Source organism: Anomaloglossus baeobatrachus, chromosome 6 (genome assembly GCF_048569485.1).
Source record: "Anomaloglossus baeobatrachus isolate aAnoBae1 chromosome 6, aAnoBae1.hap1, whole genome shotgun sequence".
In the NCBI taxonomy this organism is placed as follows: Eukaryota; Metazoa; Chordata; class Amphibia; order Anura; family Aromobatidae; genus Anomaloglossus; species Anomaloglossus baeobatrachus.
The window spans coordinates 52,731,983-52,757,286 of record NC_134358.1 but is presented as its reverse complement, the minus strand read 5'-3'; the positions used below and the strand labels follow the sequence as shown (position 1 = coordinate 52,757,286).

The following is a 25,304-nucleotide window of genomic DNA, read 5'->3' as shown; positions in this document are numbered from 1 at the left end:
GTGGTCACTCCCGGTAGGTTGACGGTGACTGCCTTTCCCTGCACCTGTAGTGTGTTTTCGGCCCCGATGGCTTCCCACCGGTAACCCGCTCCCCAGCGTGGATAGATGCCGAGGGAGCCCCTTTTGCCCGCAGGGTCTCTCCCTGGGAACTGTAGTCTTGGCGGTGACTGTATTTCCCTTCACGGTTGAGCAGTTGCCTTCAATCAGGTCTTTGCTGCTGGGAAACCCCGGAGGTTCCCGTCGCTAACGGATTTGACTGGTTTAACGGCGACTCCAAGCCTGGTCGGGGTCCGTAGGCCCTGCCGAATGGTGCTGGCTTCTCTTCGCTCCCCGGTTCGGTACCGGCGGGCCACCGCCCGTCCCCGGTCCCACGGTTCCGCGTCGATCGGCCCCTCCTGCAGACGGTCACCACCGTCTGCCAACCTTGCTGTATGTGCCCGGGCCACGTACCCGGACACGGTCAGTCTGCTCCTCTACTACTACCTTACTCCTCTCTCTTTCTACTCCAAAACTGAACTGCCTTCCTTTCCCGCCTCCAGGACTGTGTACTCCTCAGTGGGTGGGGCCAACCGCCTGGCTCCACCCCACCTGGTGTGGACATCAGCCACTGGAGGGAGGCAACAAGGATTTGTGTGTGACTGATGTGCCTAATCGGGGTGTGGGGTGTATTGTTGCAGTACCTGTGACGACCTGGCTAGTCCAGGGCGCCACACAAGCTCTTGCCACCTCCTGTCACCACCAACTGAAAAATACTTCCAAAATCCATCCTTTCATCAACTCTCAATCTACTAAAATGTTAGTGCATGCCCTCATCATCTCCCACCTAGACTACTGCAACATCCTCCTCCATGGATTCCCTGCTAACAGTCTCGCACCTCTCTAGCCCTTTAACTCTGATGCCTAACTAATCCAACTCTCCCCTTGCTGCTCCTGTTCTTCTCCCTTCTGCAAATAACTTCATTGGTTCGAAATTCCTCAATGTATTCTGTTTAAACTACTAACATTGACCCACAAAGTCGTACATAATCTGTCTCCACTCTATACTTCCGAACTAATCTCCCGATAGCCTTCAACATGTAATCTCTGGTCCTCCCAAGACTTCTTTCTCTCCTCATCCAACCGCCTCCAAGACTTCTCCTGAGTATCCACCGTCCTCTGGAATTCTGTGCCCAAACACATCTGATTATTCACCACATTGGGAATCTTCAGACATCTCTTCAGAAAGCTAAAGCCTGCAATGACCCTGTTGCCACCTCACCACCACTGGAGCTGCTGCACCTGACGTACTATAGCCTCGCATCATCCTGTAGACGGTAAGCCCTCAAGGGCAGGGCCCTCTCCCCTCTGTACAAGTCTGTCATTGTTAGTTTGTTCATTGTAATTTCTATATGTGTTTGGAAGTAACTCTTTCTCATTTTGTAGCACCATGGAATAAATGGTGCGCTAAAAATAACTAATAATAATAATAATGAATAACAATAATTTAATGAATCTCAAAGCCTTAAGTCATACCCTTTATGGGGTTGATATTGATTTATGTGATTGCTATGCCATCTTCGTGGTCTCATTAAAGACAAACTTTTCCCCTTAGATTGCCTAGGTTAGTGTGACGCATTAGTAATATTTTCCTACCATGGAGACATGTGTGGCGCCCCTGAGGCTTCAGTCGCCACAGGGAATTGCATCCTGACTTAAGGTGCAATACTCATCCCGGGTAAGGAAGAGGTTAACCACTGGTTTTCACTTACACAACACACAGCTCAGGTGCTTATCTGCTGGAACTGGGCTAAAGGTGGTCACCATAACAATGGGTTTTTCCCAGCCACCAGTGAGTCATCAGGGAGGTGGGGGCAGCACAGGGGAAGTGAGAGAACACAGTTTTTGTCTCAGAATAGTCTGAGACTCAGAACAACAGTGTGGAGAATGCTTCAGAGTTTCCACAGTTACGACCGCGCAGACTGGAAGGAGCAGGCGACGACCGGTGGAGCTGTGTGACACAGGAGTAAATACGGTCGCTGAGGGGAGAGCTTAGTTGCTCCCTCGGGACTGGCGCGGTTCAGGGTACAGAGCCCTAGGGTGGTGTATACTTCAAGTTGCACCACCAGAATCCGCCGAACAGGGGGATTTCATGTCCCTCTGGCCACCACAAGATCTCGGAGCACTGTAGCAACATAGAGCTTGGAGCTGTGATCATGGTCTGGCCCCAAACGGACTTGCACTGCCTGCAGACAGGACGGGAACTTTAACACCGATGAGGGGTCCCCAAGAACTTCAGGTCATGGGGATCTATACAGAAACCACAAGGAAGGTAGGTCTCACACTCCACAACACTGGTGGTGTCTTCTGAGGTACCCAGGATCAGATGGGGCCCATCATGGCATAAACCGGCACTCCAAGGGTAACAACTGAACTGTGAGGAAAAGACCTGAGACCGCAACCACTGTGTCAGCCCTTCATTGCCATCGCCGTCGCCCCACACTTCGGCGCCAATGGCCACTACTATCTCCATCATCCTCCCTGGGGCCTAGCTTCACCTGCGGGAAGCTGAACTATCCTATCTGCGACACCATCCGCCCCAGAGGACAGCGACCACAGCGACGGCTAATCCCTGGCTGCATACCACAAGTGGCGTCACGAGACAACTCCCAACATCCTCATCATCACCCATCCTCATCCCATCTCCAATTCCCTTATTGGTATACACCTTGGGGCAATGAAACCGGGCAGGGCCACCCGTGACATCCCAGACCCGACATCACCGGCCCGGCGACAAGTATTCAACCTTGCCCCGTGGGTGCTACACATGTAGAAGAGCATATACGAAAATTACCATTTGGAAAAACAAACAGCAAACATCAGATATTGTATATATTAGCATATTCTCTCCTCAGGTACCTGTTTCACTAAGGATATGCTCCAGGGTTGTGATGTCCCCAACATGTCTTCTTTTAGTGTGCAACGATGAGTCTTCATGCTCATTTTATGTTTTGCCCTGTTTCAATATTGTTTTTATTGAATTTTTCCAAATTTTAATAGGGTACAGAAAAGAAAAGGGAAGGCATTAGGGTAAGGGAATTTTTTGCCCTGTTGACCCAACATATAGACCCAGACCACATTCGGTGCGATGGAGCTAAAAATACTTAGAACCTTGTAATCCTGATGTGAGTTGAAATTCTTTCTTGATCTTGTCGATGGTCAATCATATGGACAAATTTAAAAAAATTGTGGCTGAAGGGAAATGTTCCTGTTGTTGGAGAAAACATATTTCTCAGATAAGGGGCTGCCTAAGACACAGAAGAAGGGGTCTGAAATTATGGACTTTAAATGGTCATCATTTTGTATTACTGGTAGTAGTTTCTGAGCAGCCCCTTCAGATTGGATTGTAGGTGACTCCTGGAGGTACGGTATTGGCTATGTTGGAACTCATACTGTATATAGGGATTATGTGGGGACTCATATTATTTGTAGGGGCGATGTGGGCTCATACTGTATATAAGGGCTATGTGTGGTTCATATTATATATAGGGGATGTTGTGTGAGGGGTCATACTGTACATAGGTGCTGTCAGCATACCTAATTATGCTCAACATTACGTGATATAATTATTGTTTTATGCTAAGATTAATTGTAATTACTAGATTAATATTGAGCAGAATTAGTTTCAACCTGGTTCAGCCCTCCCTAACAGTCACGGTCTGTATTGTGGCCCTCCGGAAAATGAATTTCCCACCCCTGCTATGTATAAAGCTATGTTATATATAGGAAAAAATGTGTGGGATGGGAAAAAATGTATGTATGGGAAAAAAATTGCCTTTCTCATTTTACATCTGCAGGGGCTTGGGGCGCTCAGACTTTTAAACTGCTAAACTTAATCCACCCCTGATTGTGTTTGAAACCAAAACTGTCCCATCTAAGGTGTGTTGGGCAGTCAAATGGTTTCTGGCACTGCGAGGTTTCTATTTTATTCTCCTGTATCTTTACGACGCATACCAAAAAGCTTATTTTCAGTAAAGGAGTAGTTAAGTGTTAAGCTGAATGTGTGAGGGAACTGATTGCCATGCTCATGGACTGTTTTTAGCCATTTCTCGGACTTGGTTCAGATGATTAAAATATCAACATTATTTACATGGAGTAGGAGGAAAAGACATCGAGTTCAAGCTTGACCATGAAAGTTGGCTCAAAAGAAGGTTTATTAAGCTTGCCGATCTTATGGATCCTCGGACCAGGGACTATGTGGCTGGAATCCACCATGTAAGGCAAAATTTAGAAAGAAAAAATCCCGTGGTCCGCCTTTCATAAAAATTCTTGTCTTTATTGATTCATTTTAAAAAAAAATGTCATGTACATATTCTGGACAACCGTTCTGCTGATGCATTTCAGACATCCTTTCTCAAGAAGAGGACCTAGTCCGAAACATGTCAGACGGGATGGTTGTCCAGAATATGTACATGAAAATATTTGAATATAAATGAATAAAGACAAGACCACGGGATTTTTTCTTTCTAAATTTTGCCTTACATGAAAGTTGGCAAATGTTGGTACCATGCTAGTGCCCATCGCTGTACCAGTCTGCTGAAAATATAAGTTGTTCCCAAATGTAAAATAATTATGGCTGAAGATATAGTTTGGAAGCCTCATTTCAGAGCAAGCATCAGTTTCTTTATTTTACGCGATGACTATTATATATTAGAATCCAAAGATTCCACATCCATAGTGGCCAGTATGTAGAATACCTTTTATTTATTTATTTATAATATTTTATTCATTCATTCAAAAACTAGCTCCAATAAGGGTGCCCACACATGAAATAATTAACCTTTTGTTCCAAACAATTTTCATACAAACCCTTTAATGTAGAATGACTAGCTAACTCTTAAGGAATGTATAGGTTTTGTAAAAGCAAGCATACTCCTCTCCTCAATCATCGCTAGTAGGTTATAGGGAGTGCAACTATGCATTACATGTGATACATGACCCCACATTGTGAGTTATACAAGCAGCCATAAAAGTGCAGAAGTCAAAACATCACAAGTGCCCATTTACAGAGATGATATATGGCTGCTGGTCCTTATCTACAGCCATCAGCATAGATTTGCACGCAACATATGCAATCTTACTTGGAAATAAGACAAATAATTCACAGTGTCAACATGCGCTATACAGTGATCCACATTTAATTATTTGCAAATTAAAAAAATCTGAATCCTCTTAAGGCTGCATTTATACTTTCGGGGCCCAAGTGCTTGGAAACCAAGAGATATTATTGACACTTGTCTGCAATACTGGGTGAGCGCCTCATGGAGAAGCACATTTGCTGTAATGGCCTGGCTGATCCCAGCCATAATGTATACAGCAGCAGGATAGAAGCATGTTAACCTTGTGAAGGACAGTGACCTCTCCACTTATGATCATTGCTGCATGTGATATAGTAAGGTGAAGTGACTGGGATTGAACATCCTGTAATTTAATCACACAATGAAAATATTAACAGTAGCAGGAGAGTATGTTGATTTTGTGTCAGGTAAGTGACCTGCTCATTTTTGTTCACTGTTGTAAGACAGGAGAGGTTTGTGCAACGCCTGCCTGGATCCACAGACTCAGAGGGGCTGTAATGGACAGGCTAGAGGGAAGCCAATCACCAAGCAGGACCCCCAGAACCCTGAAACCCTTTAACCCCTATACATGGATTTGGAATTACACAGGGCGCAAGGTGATCACTGGCATTGGTAGGCTGCAGTCTGAGAGAGTAATCGTCAGGCAGGTTCGAACCAGGAAATGCAAAACGGGGACAGAATCGGCAGGCAAGGACGTAATCAGAAACAAGCAGAGGTCAAATCCGGATCAGGCAGAGAGGTACATAAACAGCAGGCAGGAGGGTAGTCAGGAAACAAAAAGAAGTCAGAACACCAGAATCACTAAACAGAACAGGGCAGAACAGGAACCAGGAATACAGACTATCTCTGGCAATGGTCAGCAGACAGGAGGGGAAATAAGAAGGGTGTGGTGTCTTCCCATTGGTTGTAGCAATGATGGTAACTTCAGCTGGAAGACACACGCCACCTACAGTCAGCCAGTGGTACTGCTGATCCCAAGGAAGCCCAGCCCAGTGGATGAGCGGAGCCTGCGCCCACCAGCGCCGCTGGCATCGACTTCTCTCCCATCACCAGAACTATACACGGCAGGGACATGGCGTCGCCTGGTGATCAAAGTAGAAGTCGCTGGAGCGGACTCCGGTGGGGACCTAACAGTTTGCATATGACAGCAAATGTGTTATGATTAGGTTTAGTAACTTGTAGTCTATAAGATTAAAGTAATGAGGACAGCAGAAGAAGATTGTGTTGATCTCGTGGAAGTCAGTGACTTATCCACACACATAATTATGTTTGATAGAACATATCTGCCTGTGAAAAGACTCCTACATGTAACAGGTGAAGTTAAAATACCCTGTAGTGAATTAGAAAAGGGGATTGAAGATGGCAGCAGAAGAAGACTATGTTGATCTTGTGAGAGAAGTAACTTGTCAACAATTTAAAAGTAACAAAAAGTAACATATAGTCAATAAGATCATATAAATAATGTATCACTACTGTCTTCCGTCCTTGTGGTATTTGTGACAGTTTGGGGATCTGAGCTCCACATTAACTTGTGAGGCTCTATATATTAAATGTATTTGCTTTCTGCTGGTACAGCATGGGTTATTGTCAGTTTCCCTGCTAGTAGCTTATGGTTTATTCCTGGTTTGTACAGCCGGTTTGTGACCACTCCCATCTCCTTGAAATAGTGACATGATCCATCACCTGATGCCAAAAATAGAATCTCATCTTTTCTGACCACCTAGGAGGCAGCCCGTCTCTACGGGCTTCTGGATATCTGCTGCTAGCATTCAGTTATTGGAGCCGTGTTATTTGCAGCTTTCAAGTTTATGGGGTTTTTTTGTCATTGTTCCCCTGCCTGCCTCTCTTCCCTTATTTTTTATTATTTCAGTGGTGGGACTATTGTTCTTGCTTGCCATCTCACTAGCCAGGGTGAGTGCAGAGCAAGCAAGGGCCTGCTCATGTGGTCAGCAACAGAGTGAAAGAACCTCTATAGGGACATTAGGGAGTGCAGGGAACAGTATAAAGTGAGTGAAGGTAGTGTCCCCGCTCCCCTTTTCCCAGCACCAGAGCCCACCATTGTACCATGTTCCAGGTGTACTCTGTGTATGGCGTTGCTCGTTGGGGGTTCCTTGGCTGCAGCTGTAGACGACTGTGCTGATCCTGCAAGGGAAAATTCCTCTCTTTCTGTGTATTATAAATAATCAGAGACAAAGTATCATGGAGAGCAGTCTGTATGGAGGGAATAATCTGTGACAAAGTCGGGAGACCATGGGAAGCAATCTGTGTTTAAAACGGGCAAGGAAAAACAATCCTTGTAACAGAGGGGGCTTGGAGAGTGGGGGAGGTCTTCTATTCTGAGCCTTCTTGTTACAGGGACAACTCTCAAAACTTGAATGGTAAAAAAATCCCTGGAGGACACCAGTTATACAACATTAACTCCCTTCTGTCCTAGAGAACATTGATGTTATCCTAAAACTATTAAATACAATAGTTTATTCAGATTCAGGCAGAATATTTACAAGAAACAGCTCCCAGGTCCCCAGCAATAAAGGTTTAGACAAAAGGTTGCTTGCAGGGAAAAGTAATTTGTTCACCTGAGTTGACCTTGCAGGAAGCAGTGACCGATTCACTCATTCAGTAAATATGGGATCAAGGCTACCTGTGTACAAGTGTGATATACAATAGGGTACATAGAAGAACATGTAGTTGGATAAATAATAGAATAGTAACAGCAGAAGAAGAGTGTGTTGAACTTGTGAAGAAAGTGACCTGCCCCCTCCTGTGATGAGATAAGTGAGATTCAGTGTAAAGCGGGCTTTACACGCAACAACATCGCTAACGAGATGTTGTTGGGGTCTTGGAATTCGTGACGCACATCCGGCCTCGTTAGCGACAGCATTGCGTGTAAAACGCAGGAACGACCGTTAATGATCAAAATTACTTACCAAACCGTTGATCGTTGTCCAGTCGTTCCTATCTCGATTATCTTTGCTGTTGCAGGACGCAGGTTGGTCGTCATTCCTGCGGCAGCACACATCGCTATGTGTGACACCGCAGGAACGAGGAACGACATCATACCTGCGGCCACCGCCAATGAGGAAGGAAGGAGGTGAGCGGGATATTCCGCCCGCTCATCTCCGCCCCACCGCTTCTATTGGGCGGCCGCTTAGTGGTGTCGCTGTGACGCCAAATGAACTGCCCCCCTTAGAAAGGAGGCGGTTCGCCGGCCACAGCGACGTCGCCAGGCAGGTAAGGATGTGTGACTGTTCCTAGCGATGTTGTGCGCCACGGGCAGCGATTTGCCCATGACGCACAACCAACGGGGGCGGGCACTTTCACCAGCGACATCGCTAGCGACTAGCGATGTCGCTGTGTGTAAAGCCCGCTTTACAGTAAGGTTGCTTTCACATCAGCGTTTTTTTAACTGCGGCATGAATGGATTTTTCGCTGCAAAACCGGATCCTTTACAAATGCGTTGTCAGTTCAATTCATTACCAATGGAATCGCGGCAAGATGCAGTCACTTGCGGTTGCGTGCGTCATACACTGGATCTGTTGTTTTGTGGTATTTTATCTTGTATCAATACCGCTACTTGTAGCGTTTTTGACCTCGGACAAAATACTGCATCTCACTGGATCCGTCATATTGTGGCATCAGCTGCAATGCATTTCAATGAGCCGGATCCTGCTCTATCGGAAGTCACCACATTCTGATGGGCTGTATCCTGTTGTCTGTACTGAGCATGCCCAGAAAGTAGCTCTTCCTCCCCTCGTGCTTTCTGATATAGTGGAGCTGCATTAGTTGAAGAAGACAGAAGAAAGAAGACAGAAGACCAGGATCGTGGGGGGGTGAGAGTGAGTAATAAAGATGGAGTCCCTAAGTGTGTCTGTGTATTTATTTCTAATAAAGTATTTTTTTTCTGTGTGATGTCTTTTTTTTTTAACCCTTTATTGGAGATTCTTAATGGCCCGGTCAAACTTCGCCTGACATTAAGAATCTTGGGCTTTATACCAGCTGGTAAAACAAAGCTGGTATTAACCCCTTATTACCCAGTGTGACACCCGGTACCAGGGCTGCTGGAGGAGTTGGATACAGCGCCAGAAGATGTAGTTCATAAGATCAGATGAATGATTGCAGCAGCAGGAGAGGAGGGTGCTGAACTTGCAGGGGAAAGTTTTTTATTCACCCATGTTAATGAGATCAGGGTCTAAGGAGGGTCATGAGGACAAGTTTATCTAATATTTAGGGTAGGAAGTGACTGAGCTTCGAGCAAGTAATAGTGATATTATATTCTAGTGATATATTTGGTATAAAATGTATGTATTTAAAATCAGAATGCAAGTACCAGTATGTAACTGATAAAAGCATATTCACAGCTGTGTTACCCATCTAAAAATGCATGACTAAATTAGAGATTTTGCTTAGGCTGCAAGTCACACAGGTAAGTAACACATTCAGCATTATCAGTGTTAAAAAGCAATACAATAAAAAAAACCACCAAATTATCTGGAGCATTGCATTCCTTTACTGTGACAACCAAGACTGAAGAAAGCAACAAGAAAAAGGGGGCAGAACAAATAATGGCCGTGTGTTCTCACGAGAAACCCTGCAGTGCCACTGATTAAAGTGGGTCAGGCTCGCAGGCAGAACAGCGCGCAATTATGGCTTAGTACCCAACACGAGTTACATCTGAGATCAGGCGACGCGTCGTAAAGAAAATATCAACCTTTTTGTCATAATGGCATTTTTAGGCCCAAAATTCCATTCCAATTGATAATATATCTGTACAGCGGCTAAATTTCTCTTTTTTTCTTCCACAACGCTCCAAATCACCTGCACAGACTTAGATAGCATGCAGGCTTCCTGCAGCTGCCACATGGGAGTTTACCGCATACTGTGGTCACTTCCATTTTGACAAACGTTATATAAATCAATTTGTTGTACAAGTTACTTTAAGGAACTTTATAATATAGCTTCGGGGAAAAAAAATGCTTTTTTTTTCTCCACTTATGAGCCACTTCTTTTCCAGCCATCTAAACTAATCGTTAACTGTCAAAAACTGCTACAATCCATCTTGAGAAATAAGACAAACCTTCAGCTCACTGAGCGATCAGCTTTCATATTACTCACTGAAGGATTGTGTTATTTGCTGCCTATAGAAGTCTATGGGGAATGAGCTCAAGAGTAGAGTGGAAGGTAGTCAGATACCTGGAAAACGCTGTTGTTTTCTGGTACAATGCCTCACCCCAGTGCTGAATTCACAGCTACACGGCTCAGTACTGTGGTATCAGGTCCTTTATGCTGCTTATTTATGGGTGAGCTGCAGAGAGATGAGGAGCATGGTCTCTTTCTTCTCTGTGTGTGCAGTTTATGGACACATCACAGAAGTTAGTTCACATCCACTAGCTTAGAGACAAAAGGAAATTAAAGACATATCCTGCACAGGAATAAAATAGGTGAAAACTGCAGGAGTAAAACTATATAAAGGCCAGGTATAATTTATAATATATCTACCAGTTTTCTGAATGTTGAGTTGCGTATGGCCCCGCCCACACCACTGATTGACAGCTCTGAACACTGTGCATAGGCACAAAACTGCCAATTAGTGGTGTGGGCTGGGTTACACTACTTGAGAGCAGGCCAAGTAATTCTCTAGTGATAATCTAAACATATGGAAAATAAACAGAACAGTAAGTGACATCACTGGAATCAGGGTGTCTGCCCCTACATTATGCTGCTCTCAGATTGGGTGGCAAAAACCTGCTGACAGATTCCCTTTAAGGGTTTTTGGATACTATAAAAACTCTGCATCCATGTAAGCTAATGCCGTTCTGATCAGACAGATTGGGAATCTACAAAAAAAAAAAAGTAAATAATTTTATAGATTGCTGCTGAAGTAGCGAGTCCAGTGGGTTAGCGTGGGGGAGTCTCAGGGTCAGTGTAGGGGTACAACATTAACAAAAAAAAAAGTAATGATGGCATTACATGCACTGAAGATCTGGGGCTGTGCCCATGCCCTGGACTTCAGACTGACCTATATCTCCGGCGCGAACTCCACTTTGAAATATATTAATCTCAACCTGACTCCGATACAGCTGGATTCTGTAGTGGAGGAGAAAGCTACAGGCTCCCTGCCCCACCGCTCCTCATACTATAGGCTGCATCTTATAGATGCTGGTGTACCCACAGAGTTTTCAAACTAGGTAAATACTGGTGGTGTTTTTCCTGTAACATTTTCTTTGGCCCCTTCCTGGTCATCTGCTCAGCAGCTTTGCCAGAGGCAACGTTTTAAATTTTGTTTTAAATTGTGTATATAAACTATTGAGCAGCTTCCAGATGGAAGAGAACCAACAGGTGAATAACCCAGTTGGCTCAGGCTCGAAATGACTCACAGGGGGACAGATGAATCCCCCGGTGAGCTCAGGCTTGGACTGGCCCACAGGGAAACAGGTGAAACCCTCGGTGGGCTCAGGATCGGGCTGGCCCACACAGCAACAAGTGAATCCCCTATTGGGCCCAGGCTTGGACTGGCCCACAGGGGAACAGATGAATCCCTCAGTTGACCCAGGCTTGGACTGGCTTACAGGGGAACAGGTGAATCCCCCAGTGGGCTCAGGCTTGGACTGGCCCAGAGAGGAACAGGAGAATCCCCTGGTGGGCCCAGGCTCAGACTGTCCCACAGGAGAACAAGTGAATTTCATAGTGGGCTCAGGCTCGAACTGGCCCACAAGGGGACAGGTTAATCCCCCGGTGAGCTCAGCCTTGGACTGGCCCACAGGGAAACAGGAGAATCACTCGGTGGGCCCAGGCTCGCACTGGCCCACACAGCAACAAGTGAATCCCCCGGTGGGTCCAGGCTTGGCCTGGCCCACAGGGGAACAGATGAATCCCCCAGTTGACCCAGGGTAACAGGTGAATCCCCCAGTAGACTCAGGCTCGGACTGGCCCACATGACAACAAGTGAATCCCCTAGTGTGCCCAGGCTTGGACTGACCCACAGGGAGACAGGTGAATCCCTGGTGGTCTCAGGCTTGGACTGACCCACAGGGAGACAGGTGAATCCCTCGGTGGGCTCAAGCTCAGTCTGGCCTACAGGGGAACAGGTGAATCCCCCCAGTGGCCTCAGACTCAGACTGGCCCACAGGGCAACAGGTGAATCCCCCAGTTGACCCAGGGTAACAGGTGAATCCCCCAGTAGACTCAGGCTCGGACTGGCCCACATGACAACAAGTGAATCCCCTAGTGTGCCCAGGCTTGGACTGACGCACAGGGAGACAGGTGAATCCCTGGTGGTCTCAGGCTTGGACTGACCCACAGGGAGACAGGTGAATCCCTCGGTGGGCTCAAGCTCAGTCTGGCCTACAGGGGAACAGGTGAATCCCCCCAGTGGCCTCAGACTCAGACTGGCCCACAGGGCAACAGGGGAATCCCCCAGTGGGCCCCACCCTCTTATATGAGCACTATGTAGCACAATGCACTTGGTTGACTATTCATAAAAAGCTCATTTGTCTAACAAACAATCCAGTGTATTTTTATGTAGAATCATAAGTTTGAGAATGAGGTAAATGTAATATTTGGACATAGTGGAACAGTGGGCTTGAGATACATTACATTACTGGTCAGCTCAATGAATCACAGTCCGACTCTGGGTGTCATCATTACGTTTGGAGGGGGCATTTTATGTTTTAAAGGGGCACTCAGCAGGCATTATTGCTATACTTGCCTTGTCCCGGGTGCAGGACACTATGCTACTTAGTAAATCCCAGTAAACCCCTCTATCTTGATGTTTGTGCAGGAGATTTGGGTCTCTGTATCAGAAAATTGAAGCTCTGACATCAGATCAATATATAAAAATTGATTTAGCGCAGGATTTACATCCCGTTAACATTAAAAAAAGAAAATTGTAAAGATGGATGAACCCTGGTTTCGGATTTTGTTATTTGCACATAAATAAATCTCCATATTTCTGCCCCGTATATACCTATATACACTGCTCCCTCTAAGAGAAGGAGACAGGAGCGGGCGCGCCCTGTAAGTGATGAAGCCGTACAATTGACATGCATTAAACATAGGCAGAACGATGGAATCCAGATTACATTCAGTAGGTGCTCGTTTACAATACCCTGATAGTTCAATAATGCAATGTGATTCCTCTATACCGGGCAGCGACAGGAGCGCAGCAGTGCATTGTTTCCTTCGCCTTTGTGCCGGGTTTATAAAGATCTCGGTGTAACATTTACATTCTGATCAGTGGTAGGACTCTGCGATAATGTCTAACGCTTGTGAATAGGGCATTGAGGAAGGAAAAAAAGGAAACTTGATGTATTTAATAGGGGAGGAATTTGATAGGTGCAGTGTGAAAAAAGTGGCTGCTATTGTAAAGGCCGGGTCTTTGTTGAGCCATGGTAGTTACGCTCGGTGAAGTCTCAGCAAATGATCCCGTATGTGCGGCTGAAACACATGGCAGGCGAGCATAATAACAGGCGCGGAGCGTTGAGCCGCACTGTTACCGGCAGCCATAAATCACACACTTAATGACACGCCGCAGTTTCCCTCTCGTTGGCTCGATGACGTCTTTTTGGATACATTCTCCTACGGTCTTGGAAGCTTGGGATTCTTTACGGGAGGATGGATTGAACCGGCAGTCTGCCGCTATTATGCTACGGAGAACTCTCAGTCGAGGCTGTAATAAAAGGAGAGAGAAAACATGTGTTAGGCTTAGTCTTCTGGAAAGCTGAGACAAGTTGTCAGCAACAGATCAAATTATATGCCAACAGGTACTCCCGAAATCCAACTAGACCCTAACGAGAAAGCCAATAGTTAAAGATCCTACAAGACAATGTTTCTCCTGGAGTCCCCCTACTTGGGAACCCCAATCTAGGAGCCATAGTGGAGAGTTGTCTCAAATGGCTAATCCCCCTCAAGTCTTCTTGGCGAGAACATGAATTTAGTGATATCCAATTAAAGGGAATCTGTCAGCAGGTTTTTGCTATAGAAGCTGCAAGGGTTACCTGTAGGGATGATCGAATACCTCAAATATTCGGCTTCGCGAATAGTTTCCAAATAGGTCGCCGCTATTCGACTATTCGCGAATATTCGATGCGCAATGTAAGTCTATGAGAAACCCAAATAACAACTATAACAACTATTCGGAACTATTCGGGCCATAGACTTACATTGCGCATCGAATATTCGCATAGCGGCGACCTATTCGGAAAATATTTGCGAAGCCGAATATTTGAGGTATTCGATCATCCCTACTTACCTGTGATGCCAGTGACTACTTACGGGTAGTATAGACGGAAAAGTAGTCAGACAAGCCGGGCTCAGGTAACAGGAGGACACGTCAGGACACAGAGTAAACAGAAGCGCAGTCAGGTCACAGGCCAAGGGTCAGAATACCAGGAGAGTACGTATAGATTCAGGGAGCAGACAGAGATTAGGTCAGGGAGCAGTCCAAGGTCCAAAGCCAGGAGGTAACGACAAAAACAGAGAGCAGGCAGAAAGGAGTCAAATAACGGTCTTGGGTCAAGAAACTTAGATCAGAACACAAGCACAAACACAAGCCAAGAGCACAACTGCAGAACCAGAAAGTATGACTGGCGAGGTTCTGGGAGAGCATGCTCAGAAATGGAGCAGAGGAATTACCAGAAAGGTGGGACACCTGAGTAATCAGCACCTCCCAGAACCTACATGGAATCCTGGACTGTCAATCAAGCTGCCAGCAAGTACTCAGAGAAACCCAGCAGAGCATCTCCAAATATGCAAATGCTCTCCACAAAGGAAACAAGTCACTGCTGGCTCTGTACTTCAGAAAAGCGCAGCAGAACATCACCTGTGTGCACAATGCTCTGCACAGAGGAATAATGTCACTGCCGGCTCTGTAGTGCAGAAGAGCATCACCTGTGTGCAAGATGCTCATCACAGAGGAATCGTGACATTACCACAGATAATTCAGGGATGCCTGTCTTGTCATGATCCGATCTGTTGTTCATTTGCTATATTTATTTAAGCAGCAGAACCATTATAATTGCTCAGACTACAAAGTGATGCACACGTCAGTTCAGCACTCCCCCTCCTCTGATTGTACATAGACAGTGAGCTGTCAGTCCCTAGATAGCCTGGTGTAGGCGTGGGCAGCTCTCTCAGCTCTGCTACATGGCTTAATCTAATAATTCTGATTGTGCACATCTGCAGCCAGTAACCTAAGTGATACATTGTTGGATTCAAGATCTCTTTGCCTACATTACGCTGCTCTCAGATGAGTCCCAAAAAGCTGCTGACAGGTTCCCTTTGATTATAAAATGGTCCATATAATAACATATTTCTCCTGTACAATTCTTCCCCATGAAAAAAAAAAACTTGAATGGCAGCAGATCCTAAAGAGATTGTCATGTTCTTTAAAGGGAATCAGTCAGCAGGTTTTGCTATGTAATCGGAGAGCAGCATGATGTAGGGAAAGAGACCCCGATTCCAGCGATGTATCACTGGCTGCAGTTTTGTTAAAACCTCTGATTTATCTGCTAAGTTCTGTATAACCCCTGATTATCAGCATTGGATATACACTGATATATAGTATATATAGTGTATAGGCAGAAAGCTCCCATCAGTGTTGGGGGTGGGGTTATACAGAGCTTATGAATATGGAGGAATACATAGCAGTAGGTTTTCTAGCCCTCTAGTGATAGTGTCCTGTGATTTTAATGAAACTAAAGCACTCTGCCCAGTAAGTGACACATCGCTGGAATCAGGATCTCTTCTCCTACGTGATGCTGCTCTCAGATTAGGAGGCAAAAACTTGGTGACAGATCCCCTTTAACTTCCATAAAAACCTGAACATTGAGGTCTTACTATGGGTATTCCTAATGTCCTGCCAAACCTCTCTTCACATTAGCTGAAAGTTAAAACTAAAAATCAGAAGCCAAGCTACAAAATAAAAAAACAAAAACAACAAACTATAAAACTATTTCCAAACTTAGAAATAAAAGTTACCATAAAAATCTGATTTAAAGAAAACTTATCAAACGGTTAAAAGTATTCAAGTTTTGATCATATTTGATTCCTGCTTCTCCCTTGATTATTCCATTTTATACACCATGTGCAGAATTATTAGGCAAGTTGCATTTTAGAGGATTTTTTTTATTATTGATCAACAACTATATTCTCAATCAACCCAAAAGACTCATAAATATCAAAGCTTAATATTTTTGGAAGTTGGAGCGGGGTTTTTTTTAGATTTCGCTATCTTAGGAAGATATCTGTTTGTGCAGGTAACTATTACTGTGCAGAATTATTAGGCAAGTTAATAAAAAAGAAATATATTCCCATCTCCCTTGTTTATTTTCACCAAGTAAACCAATATAACTGCACAAAATTTAGAAATAAACATTTGTGACATGCAAAAACAAAACCCCAAAATATTAGTGACCAATATAGCCCCATTTCTTTATGATGACACTCAGCAGCCGACCATCCATAGATTGTCAGTTGCTTGATCTGTTTACGATCCACACTGCGTGCAGCAGCCACCACAGCCTCCAGACACTGTTCCGAGAGGTGTACTGTTTTCCCTCCCTGAAGATCTCACATTTTATAAAGGACCACAGGTTCTCTATGGGGTTCAGATCAGGTGAACAAGGGGGCCATGTCATTATTTTTTCATCTTTTAGACCTTTACTGGCCAGCCACGCTGTGGAGTAGTTGGATGCATGTGATGGAGCATTGTCCTGCATGAAAATCATGTTTTTCTTGAACGATACCGACTTCTTCCTGTACCACTGCTTGAAGAAGTTGTCTTCCAGAAACTGGCAGTAGGTCTGGGAGTTGAGCTTCACTCCATCCTCAACCCGAAAAGGTCCCACAAGTTCATCTTTGATGATACCAGCCCATACCAGTACCCCACCTCCACCTTGCTGGCATCTGAGTCAGAGTGGAGCTCTCTGCCCTTTACTGATCCAGCCTCTGGCCCATCCATCTGGCCCATCAAGAGTCACTCTCATTTCATCAGTCCATAAAACCTTTGAAAAATCAGTCTTAAGATATTTCTTGGTCCAGTCTTGAGGTTTTATCTTATGTTTCTTGTTCAGAGGCGGTGGTTTTTCAGCCTTCCTTACCTTGGCCATGCCCCTGAGTATGACACACCTTGTGCTTTTTGATACTCCAGTAATGTTGCAGCTCTGAAATATGGCCAAACTGGTGGCAAATGGCATCTTGGCAGCTTCACGCTTGATTTTCCTGAATTCATGGGCAGTTATTCTGCGCCTTTTTTGCCCAGCACGCTTCTTGCGACCCTGTTGGCTATTTGCCATGAAACGCTTGATTGTTCGGTGATCACGCTTCAAAGGTTTGGCCATTTCAAGACTGCTGCATCCCTCTGCAAGACATCTCACAATTTTGGACTTTTCAGAGCCCGTCAAATCTTTCTTCTGACCCATTTTGCCAAAGGAAAGGAAGTTGCCTAATAATTAAGCATATGTGGCGCCTTGGACTAGCCAGGTCGTCACAGGTACTACAACACACACCCCCACCCCGAGACGCGGAACCGTAGGACCGGGGTCAGGCGGTGGCCCGCCGGTACCGAACCGGGGAGCGAAGTGAAGCCAGCACACACCGGCAGGGCCTGCAGACCCCGACCAGGCTCGGAGTCGCCGTTAAGAGGTCAAATCCGTGAGTGACCGGAACCCCAGGGGTTTCCTAACATCCAAGACCCGATAGAAGGCAACCGTCCGACCAGTAGAAGGAAATACAGCTACCGCCACAGCTAGAGTTCCAAGGGCCAGAGCCTGCGGGCAAAAGGGCTCCTCCGGCACATATACACGCCGGGGAGTGGGTTACCGTTGGGAAGCCATCGGGACCGAACATACACAAAGGTGCAGGGAAAGGCAGCCACCACCAACTGTCCGGGAGAATCCACAGCAGCCTGCTGCGGGACCCGTCCATCCAGCCGTTTGGTTTACCAGAGACTTTGCGTACATTTGTGGCTGAGTGAGTACAACCGTGCCATCCGGCACCGCGCTGCGCAGTCCAGGCGACCCTGCACCTTGCCAGCCCTGCCTCCCCGTCACCTCACCGGGCCCCGGGACCACCAACCCCTACCCACGGAGGGGGAAAACAACATCCCAGCTGCTCCCTACCATCGCTCCCGGGATCCCCGTCACCAGCAGCGGTGGTGCCCAACCTCACCACAACCCGTGGGTGGCGTCACGGACTAAAATCCCCCAAACCAACCACCCCTTTCACTCATGGGCGACGAGCGCCGCTCGAGTCCCCGGATCCGGCCCACCGCTCGAGCCACCGAGCAGCCATCGCAGCAGTGCCGGACCCGAGCGTTATCGAGCGCAGCGCAGTGGCGTCCTCCCCGCACGCGACACATACCTTATATAGGGTGTTGATGTCATTACACCGCACCCCTCCTCATTACAGAGATGCATATCATCTGATTTACTTAATTGGTAGGTGTCTTTCAAGCCTATACAGCTTGGAGTAGGACAACGTGTGTAAAAAGTATCATGTGATCAAAATACTCATTTGCCTAATAATTCTGCACACAGTGTACTTTTTGTTTATTTTTTTAATTTCTTACAGTTTCAAAGATATGGGTCATTTTATTGAGTGATTTTTTTCATGACTTTTTCCAACATTGCTCGCAGGACCCTCTGGGTTCTGTCTTTAGGCTGCTGTGTACAATTAACGTCGGGGTAACATCCCCTTGTTAAAGACCATCTAATATATAAAGCTCAGTGTATGTGTGTGTGTGTGTGTGTGTGTGTGTGTGTGTGTGTGTATGTGTGTGTGTGTGTGTGTGTGTATGTGTGTGTGTGTATGTGTGTGTGTGTGTGTATGTCCGCTAAAGGAATTCGCACCGTCGCATGTACAATCATGAAATTTTGCACAGACACTCCATGTGACTCAGGGAACGTCATAGACTATGTTTCGGCGGGAAAATTTAACCCTGTGCTTTCCAGTTACTCTACAAAAATCCTGCAGCCATTAAACTGAATGAAGCTGGGAGCTATAGTAGACTATAAATAGCAACGGTCAGTGGTTGCTATAGGAACAAAATAAACTGTTAGTATAAGATAGGATAGACGGATAGAGAGAGACAGAAAAAGACAGACAGACATAGAGAGACAGAGTGGGAAAGAGACAGCCGGAGGAAGAGACAGCCGGAGAAAGAGACAGCCCTGGAATCAGAGAGATAGAAACAGTCAGACAAGGAAAGAGACAGACAGCGAGACAGACAGACAGCGAGACAGACAGACAGCGACACACAGACAGAGACTGGGAGGGAGACAGAGAGATAGTTACTATCCCGGGTAACGCCCGGGTACGACAGCTAGTCAAAAATAATGCTAAATAAAAGCCCCATATTTCTGGACCCATTTGGCAAATTAAAAAAAATAAAAGTGGCATAATTAGGTGAGCAACGAGCATAAAATAAAAGTTAACACTGTTCACTTTTAATCTGGTGACAGCTCCACTTTAAAGGGGGCTTTACACGCTCCGATATTCCTAGCAATTGCTAGTGTACCGCACCGCGGCCTCGGCTTCGGGTTGTGGTGATGGTGGATGTGACGCCCTGGGCAAGCCAGGGGTCACAGGTAATGACATCACCACACCCTACACCCCGGTTAGGTATGTGATGCCCTGGGCAAGCCAGGGGTCACAGGTCATCACACCACCACACCCTACACCCCAGTTAGGAACACCTAGGCAACCAAAATCCTTGTTGCCTTCCTCCAGGGGCTGGTGTCCACACCAGGGGGCGGGCCAGGCGGTTGGCTCCACCCACCGAGGAGTTCACAGCCCTGGAGGCGGGAGAACCAGGCAGATAGAGTTTGGAGGAGGAAGTGTGAGGAGTTGAAGTCTAGCTGAGGGCTAGAGTGGAGTTCAAGCCAGGGGAGTGAAGTAGAAGGAAGTGAAGTGGTAGAGGAGCAAAGGAGTAAAAGTGACAGTGAAGAAAGCCTGAGGCTGGTCCGGGTGTGTGCCCCAGACAGTGACAGCAAGGTCAGCAGACGGCGGTGATAGTCTGCAGGGGGACTGCTCGGAGGTTGCTGGAAGGACCGCGGACGGGTGGTGACCCGGCGGTCTGGAGCAGTATACGAAGAACAGTCAGCACCAGGGCAGGGGCCTTTCGGATCCCGGCAAGGCTAGGAGTCGCCATAATTTGCCAAATCCGTCAGTGAAGGGGACGTCTGTCTCCCAACAACCAAGTCCCGATTGAAGGCAACAGTCCAACCGCAACGGAGAGACACCGCCACCGCCAGGGCACCAGTTTCTCAGGGCCAGCGCCTGCGGGCAAAGTAGGGCTCCTCCGGCCCATATCCAAGCCGGGGAGCGGGTTACCGGTGGGAACCCATCGCAACCATTATCATCATAGGTGCAGGACAGAGGGACCGTCACCGTCACCTACTGGGGAAAGCAAGTGCAGCCGTCCGTGGGAACCGTCTTTCCAGCCGTGTGTTTTACCGAGAACTGTGTCATCGTCTCAGGCTGAGTGAGTACCACAGTGCCGCAAGGCACAGCGCTGCCCCCGCGTCCCTGCGCCCACCAAGCCCTGCATCTCCCACCTCATCACTGGGCCCCGGGATCACCAACCCCTACCCACGGAGGGGCAACACAACAACTGGCTGCTCCATACCATCCCTCCCGGGATCCCCATACAGAGCAGTGGTGGTGTCAACAAATCACCACAACCGTGGGTGGCGTCACGGACAATAAACAATCCCCACACCCAAAAACCCCCTTTCACTCACGGGCGAGGAGCGCCGCTCGAGTCCTCGGGATCCGGCCCATCGCTCGAGCCACCGAGCAGCGGCAGGCCGCAGCAGCCGCGGCAGCCGGACCCGAGCAGTGGGAGAGCGCGGCGTCCCCTCCTCCGCCCGCGACAACTTGGCGTCACGAACAGGATCTTACCGCTCTGCCGTTGGGTAGAGGTGCGCCTTGTGACCGCCGGAGGTATCCGGCTGAAACATTTCGGAAGTCGCCATCTTTGGCACGAAAAGTTCCCGCTCGAGAGTCTTCTCGAGTAGCAGAGGCGCGAAGGCCAAAACCCCGCCCCAATAGAGGAGGGGCCGGAAAGAAGTGAAGGGGGACGCGATGGCGGCTGGCTGCATGTGAATGCAGCTATAAAAGCAGGGACGCCAGGACACTGCAGAAATCTTGTTCCTGGGAAAAGCCGCCAGCAGCATGTGGATGCCGTCCCGCGACACCGTAGCCCCCGCGCCTGGAACCGCGGCGTGGGTGGAGATCCGGACCTCGCAGCTCTACCAACGGCTGCAGGTCAGGATGCAGCTCCTCATGGAGGAGTGGGAGACCGACATGGCGGACGTTATAGCAGCCGTGCGGAGACGCGAGGAGGAAGCGGAGGAAGGGAGGGTGAGTGACCCACGCCCCGATGCCCTTGAAGGGCCGGTCATCGCGGCTGCGGGACCCGGTCCAAGCCCTCTCCCCCCGCTGCCTCCCTCGCCACCCGTCTTGGAAGCCGTGACCCCACCACTAGGCCCGCTACCACCGCAACCGGTAGCAATACCCAGCATCCCCGCCCAGGCGGGCCGACCTGTAGCCGGAGCCCGTAGTCGACCGGAGGTGTTGCCCTGGAAGGCTCCAAAAACCGCACCGGAGGCGTCTCCAGAGAAAGTCCCCGAGCCAGAGCTGATGAACCGTTCCGAGCCGGAGGCCCAGCTGCGGAAAGCCCCTGTGCCCATCCCCCACACCTCGGCTGAGGTAGCGCCGGGTTGTCGCTGCAAGGTGGCGCCCAAGGCCAAGACGCCGTGGGACTTGCCGCCCAGATCCCTGACAGTGGGCAACGTTCAGAATGTCCCGCGGGGCCCGACCCGTGCGCCGGAGCTCGCAGCAGCGCCGTATTGGGACAGGGAGCCGGTACCGCTGGGCCTGGAGATCGGTGAGAGAGAGAGGAAGAAGGCGGAGCTGGTGGCCCGAGCAATTAGAGAGAAAGAGAGCCTCCATCAAGCAACGTTCCGTGTCCGGGGCCCGCTGTACGAAGGGCAGGTGAGGCGGTTTGATGTCCGCCGGGGCTATGGGTTTATATATGAACCGGGCCTGGAGGCCGAAGTGTTTGTAGCCCGGCGGGATGTGAATGCCCACTTGCCTGAGGAGCATCCCGGCCGTAACCTAATGCCGGGCGACATTGTGCAGTACACCCGGCACTGTGGGGAGAGGGGGTGGTTTGCGCTGGACGCTAAGCTAAAGGGCAGCCAGGAGTCCCGAGTGAGCGCCGCGCCCCCTCCCTCAGGTGATGTTGAGGACTCGGAGTAAGGGCAGCAGATACCCGCTGCAGCAGTCCCCGTTGGGACCAACACTGAGTTGTGTTTGAAAGTTTAAAAATGAGAATGATTACCGAAGCTTCACCTGATTCTACCGTGATTGTGAGAAAACCGGCCGTTGCCGGCACCGTTGCCCCGTGGGGACCGTTTAAAAAGTTGCATGGAGGACTTTCCATGGACAAGCCCGTGAACTTGCAGGGCAACCACAAACGTTTGTGGCTTGTAAATAAGTTGTTTTACCATTACCGTTTCCGCATTGCCGCCTCCGGAGAGGCAGGTTGGAGGGAGGGCCCTAAGCAGAGCAGGCTGGGGCCCAGCCACCACAGGAACCGGTGGCTACCCTCTGGAGGGGAAGGACAGATCCCGCTTGGGTAACTTGTGCTGGACTTGGGTCAAGGGGTGCTGCCTGGGTTTTAGGGGCAGCATCAGGGCCAGGTTGCTTGGGTGGGAGAGAGCGGAGACCGTAACCGTAAACCGTCTGCAACGTTTAAGAAATGTGCCTCCCGATGTGGGATGATGTCATGAATTGTTATGTTACCGTTTTACCTTTTTATATATTTTTCAGAAAAATAAAACCGGTGTTGGACGGGCAGCCCGCGGACGGTCTGCATTTTGCTAAGGGGGAATGTGACACCCTGGGCAAGCCAGGGTTCACAGGTCATCACACCACCACACCCTACACCCCAGTTAGGAACACCTAGGCAACCAAAATCCTTGTTGCCTTCCTCCAGGGGCTGGTGTCCACACCAGGGGGCGGGCCAGGCGGTTGGCTCCGCCCACCGAGGAGTTCACAACCCTGGAGGTGGGAGAACCAGGCAGATAGAGTTTGGAGGAGGAAGTGTGAGGAGTTGAAGTCTAGCTGAGGGCTAGAGTGGAGTTCAAGCCAGGGGAGTGAAGTAGAAGGAAGTGAAGTGGTAGAGGAGCAAAGGAGTAAAAGTGACAGTGAAGAAAGCCTGAGGCTGGTCCGGGTGTGTGCCCCGGATAGTGACAGCAAGGTCAGCAGACGGCGGTGATAGTCTGCAGGGGGACTGCTCGGAGGTTGCTGGAAGGACCGCGGACGGGTGGTGACCCGGCGGTCTGGAGCAGTATACGAAGAACAGTCAGCACCAGGGCAGGGGCCTTTCGGATCCCGGCAAGGCTAGGAGTCGCCATAATTTGCCAAATCCGTCAGTGAAGGGGACGTCTGTCTCCCAACAACCAAGTCCCGATTGAAGGCAACAGTCCATCCGCGACGGAGAGACACGGCCACAGCCAGGGCAACAGTTTCTCAGGGCCAGCGCCTGCGGGCAAAGTAGGGCTCCTCCGGCCCATATCCAAGCCGGGGAGCGGGTTACCGGTGGGAACCCATCGCAACCATTATCATCATAGGTGCAGGACAGAGGGACCGTCACCTACTGGGGAAAGCAAGTGCAGCCGTCCGTGGGAACCGTCTTTCCAGCCGTGTGTTTTACCGAGAACTGTGTCATTGTCTCAGGCTGACCAGTACCACAGTGCCGCAAGGCACAGCGCTGACCCCGCGTCCCTGCACCCACCAAGCCCTGCATCTCCCACCTCATCACTGGGCCCCGGGATCACCAACCCCTACCCACGGAGGGGCAACACAACAACTGGCTGCTCCATACCATCCCTCCCGGGATCCCCATACAGAGCAGCGGTGGTGTCAACAAATCACCACAACCGTGGGTGGCGTCACGGACAATAAACAATCCCCACACCCAAAAACCCCCTTTCACTCACGGGCGAGGAGCGCCGCTCGAGTCCCCGGGATCCGGCCCATCGCTCAAGCCACCGAGCAGCGGCAGGCCGCAGCAGCCGCGGCAGCCGGACCCGAGCAGTGGGAGAGTGCGGCGTCCCCTCCTCCGCCCGCGACAGGTACACCAAAGCTAAACCTAAAATCCTTGTTGCCTTCCTCCAGGGGCTGATGTCCACACCAGGGGGTGGGCCAGGCGGTTGGCTCTGCCCACCGAGGAGTTCACAGTCCTGGAGGCGGGAAACTAGGCAGTTAAGCTAGGGAAGTGAAGGAGTAAAGAGATGAAGTTTGGAGTTCAGTTTTGGAGAGGAGAGAGAGTAGAAGTGCAGTGAAAGTAGTGAAAGAGGAAAGTGACAGCAAAAAGCCTGAAGTTGGTCCGGGTGTGTGCCCCGGACCGAGACAGCAAGGTTAGCAGACGGCAGTGACCGTCTGGAGTGGAGGCTGATCGGAGTTGCCGTAAGGACCGCGGACGGGTGGTGGCCCGGCGGTACCGGACCGGTACACAAGGAGAAGCAAGCACCAGTGGCAGGGGCCTTTCGGATCCCGGCAAGGCTAGGAGTCACCGTGAATTTGCCAAATCCGGCAGTGAAGGGGACCTCCTGGGTCTCCAAACAACTAATTCCCGATTGAAGGCAACAGTCCAACCGTATGCGAGAGACACCGCCACCGCCAAGGCACCAGTTTCTCAGGGCCAGCGCCTGCGGGCAAAGAGGGGCTCCTCCGGCCCTTATCCAGGTCGGGGAGCGGGTTACCGGTGGGAATCCATCGCTACCAACAGTGAACTTAGGTGCAGGAAAAGTGACAGTCACCGCTAACTACCGGGGAATAGCAACAGCAGCCGTCCGTGGGAACCGTCTTTCCAGCCGTGTGTTTTACCGAGAACTGTGTCATCGTCTCAGGCTGAGTGAGTACCACCGTGCCAAGAGGCACAGCGCTGCCCCCGCGACCCTGCACCGGCCCCGCCATCCCTCATCCTTCACCTCATCACTGGGCCCCGGGACAACCACCCCCTACCCACGGAGGGGAGAACTAACAACTTTGCTGCTCCCTGTCACCGTTCCCGGGATCCCAAAACAGAGCAGCGGTGGTGTCCACACAATCACCACAACCGTGGGTGGCGTCACGGACAACAAACTATCCCAAAAACCAATCCCCTTTCACTCACGGGCGAGG

The 25,304-nt window shown here is 49.1% G+C and overlaps 1 protein-coding gene across 2 annotated transcripts in view; it reads right to left on the bottom strand.

The window, feature by feature from the left end:
• Positions 1 to 4,718: 4,718 nt before the first annotated feature.
• The window catches only part of SAMD12 (sterile alpha motif domain containing 12), an 878,347-nt gene continuing 857,761 nt past the window's right edge, over positions 4,719 to 25,304 (bottom strand). For both annotated transcript variants that reach the window (XR_012754659.1, XM_075352926.1), the window contains one exon: positions 4,719 to 13,779. Coding sequence is in view for 1 of the 2 variants with exons in the window: in XM_075352926.1 (XP_075209041.1) it covers positions 13,757 to 13,779 (23 nt within the window). In the remaining variant the exon portion in view is untranslated. The remainder of the gene's footprint in view (positions 13,780 to 25,304) is intronic.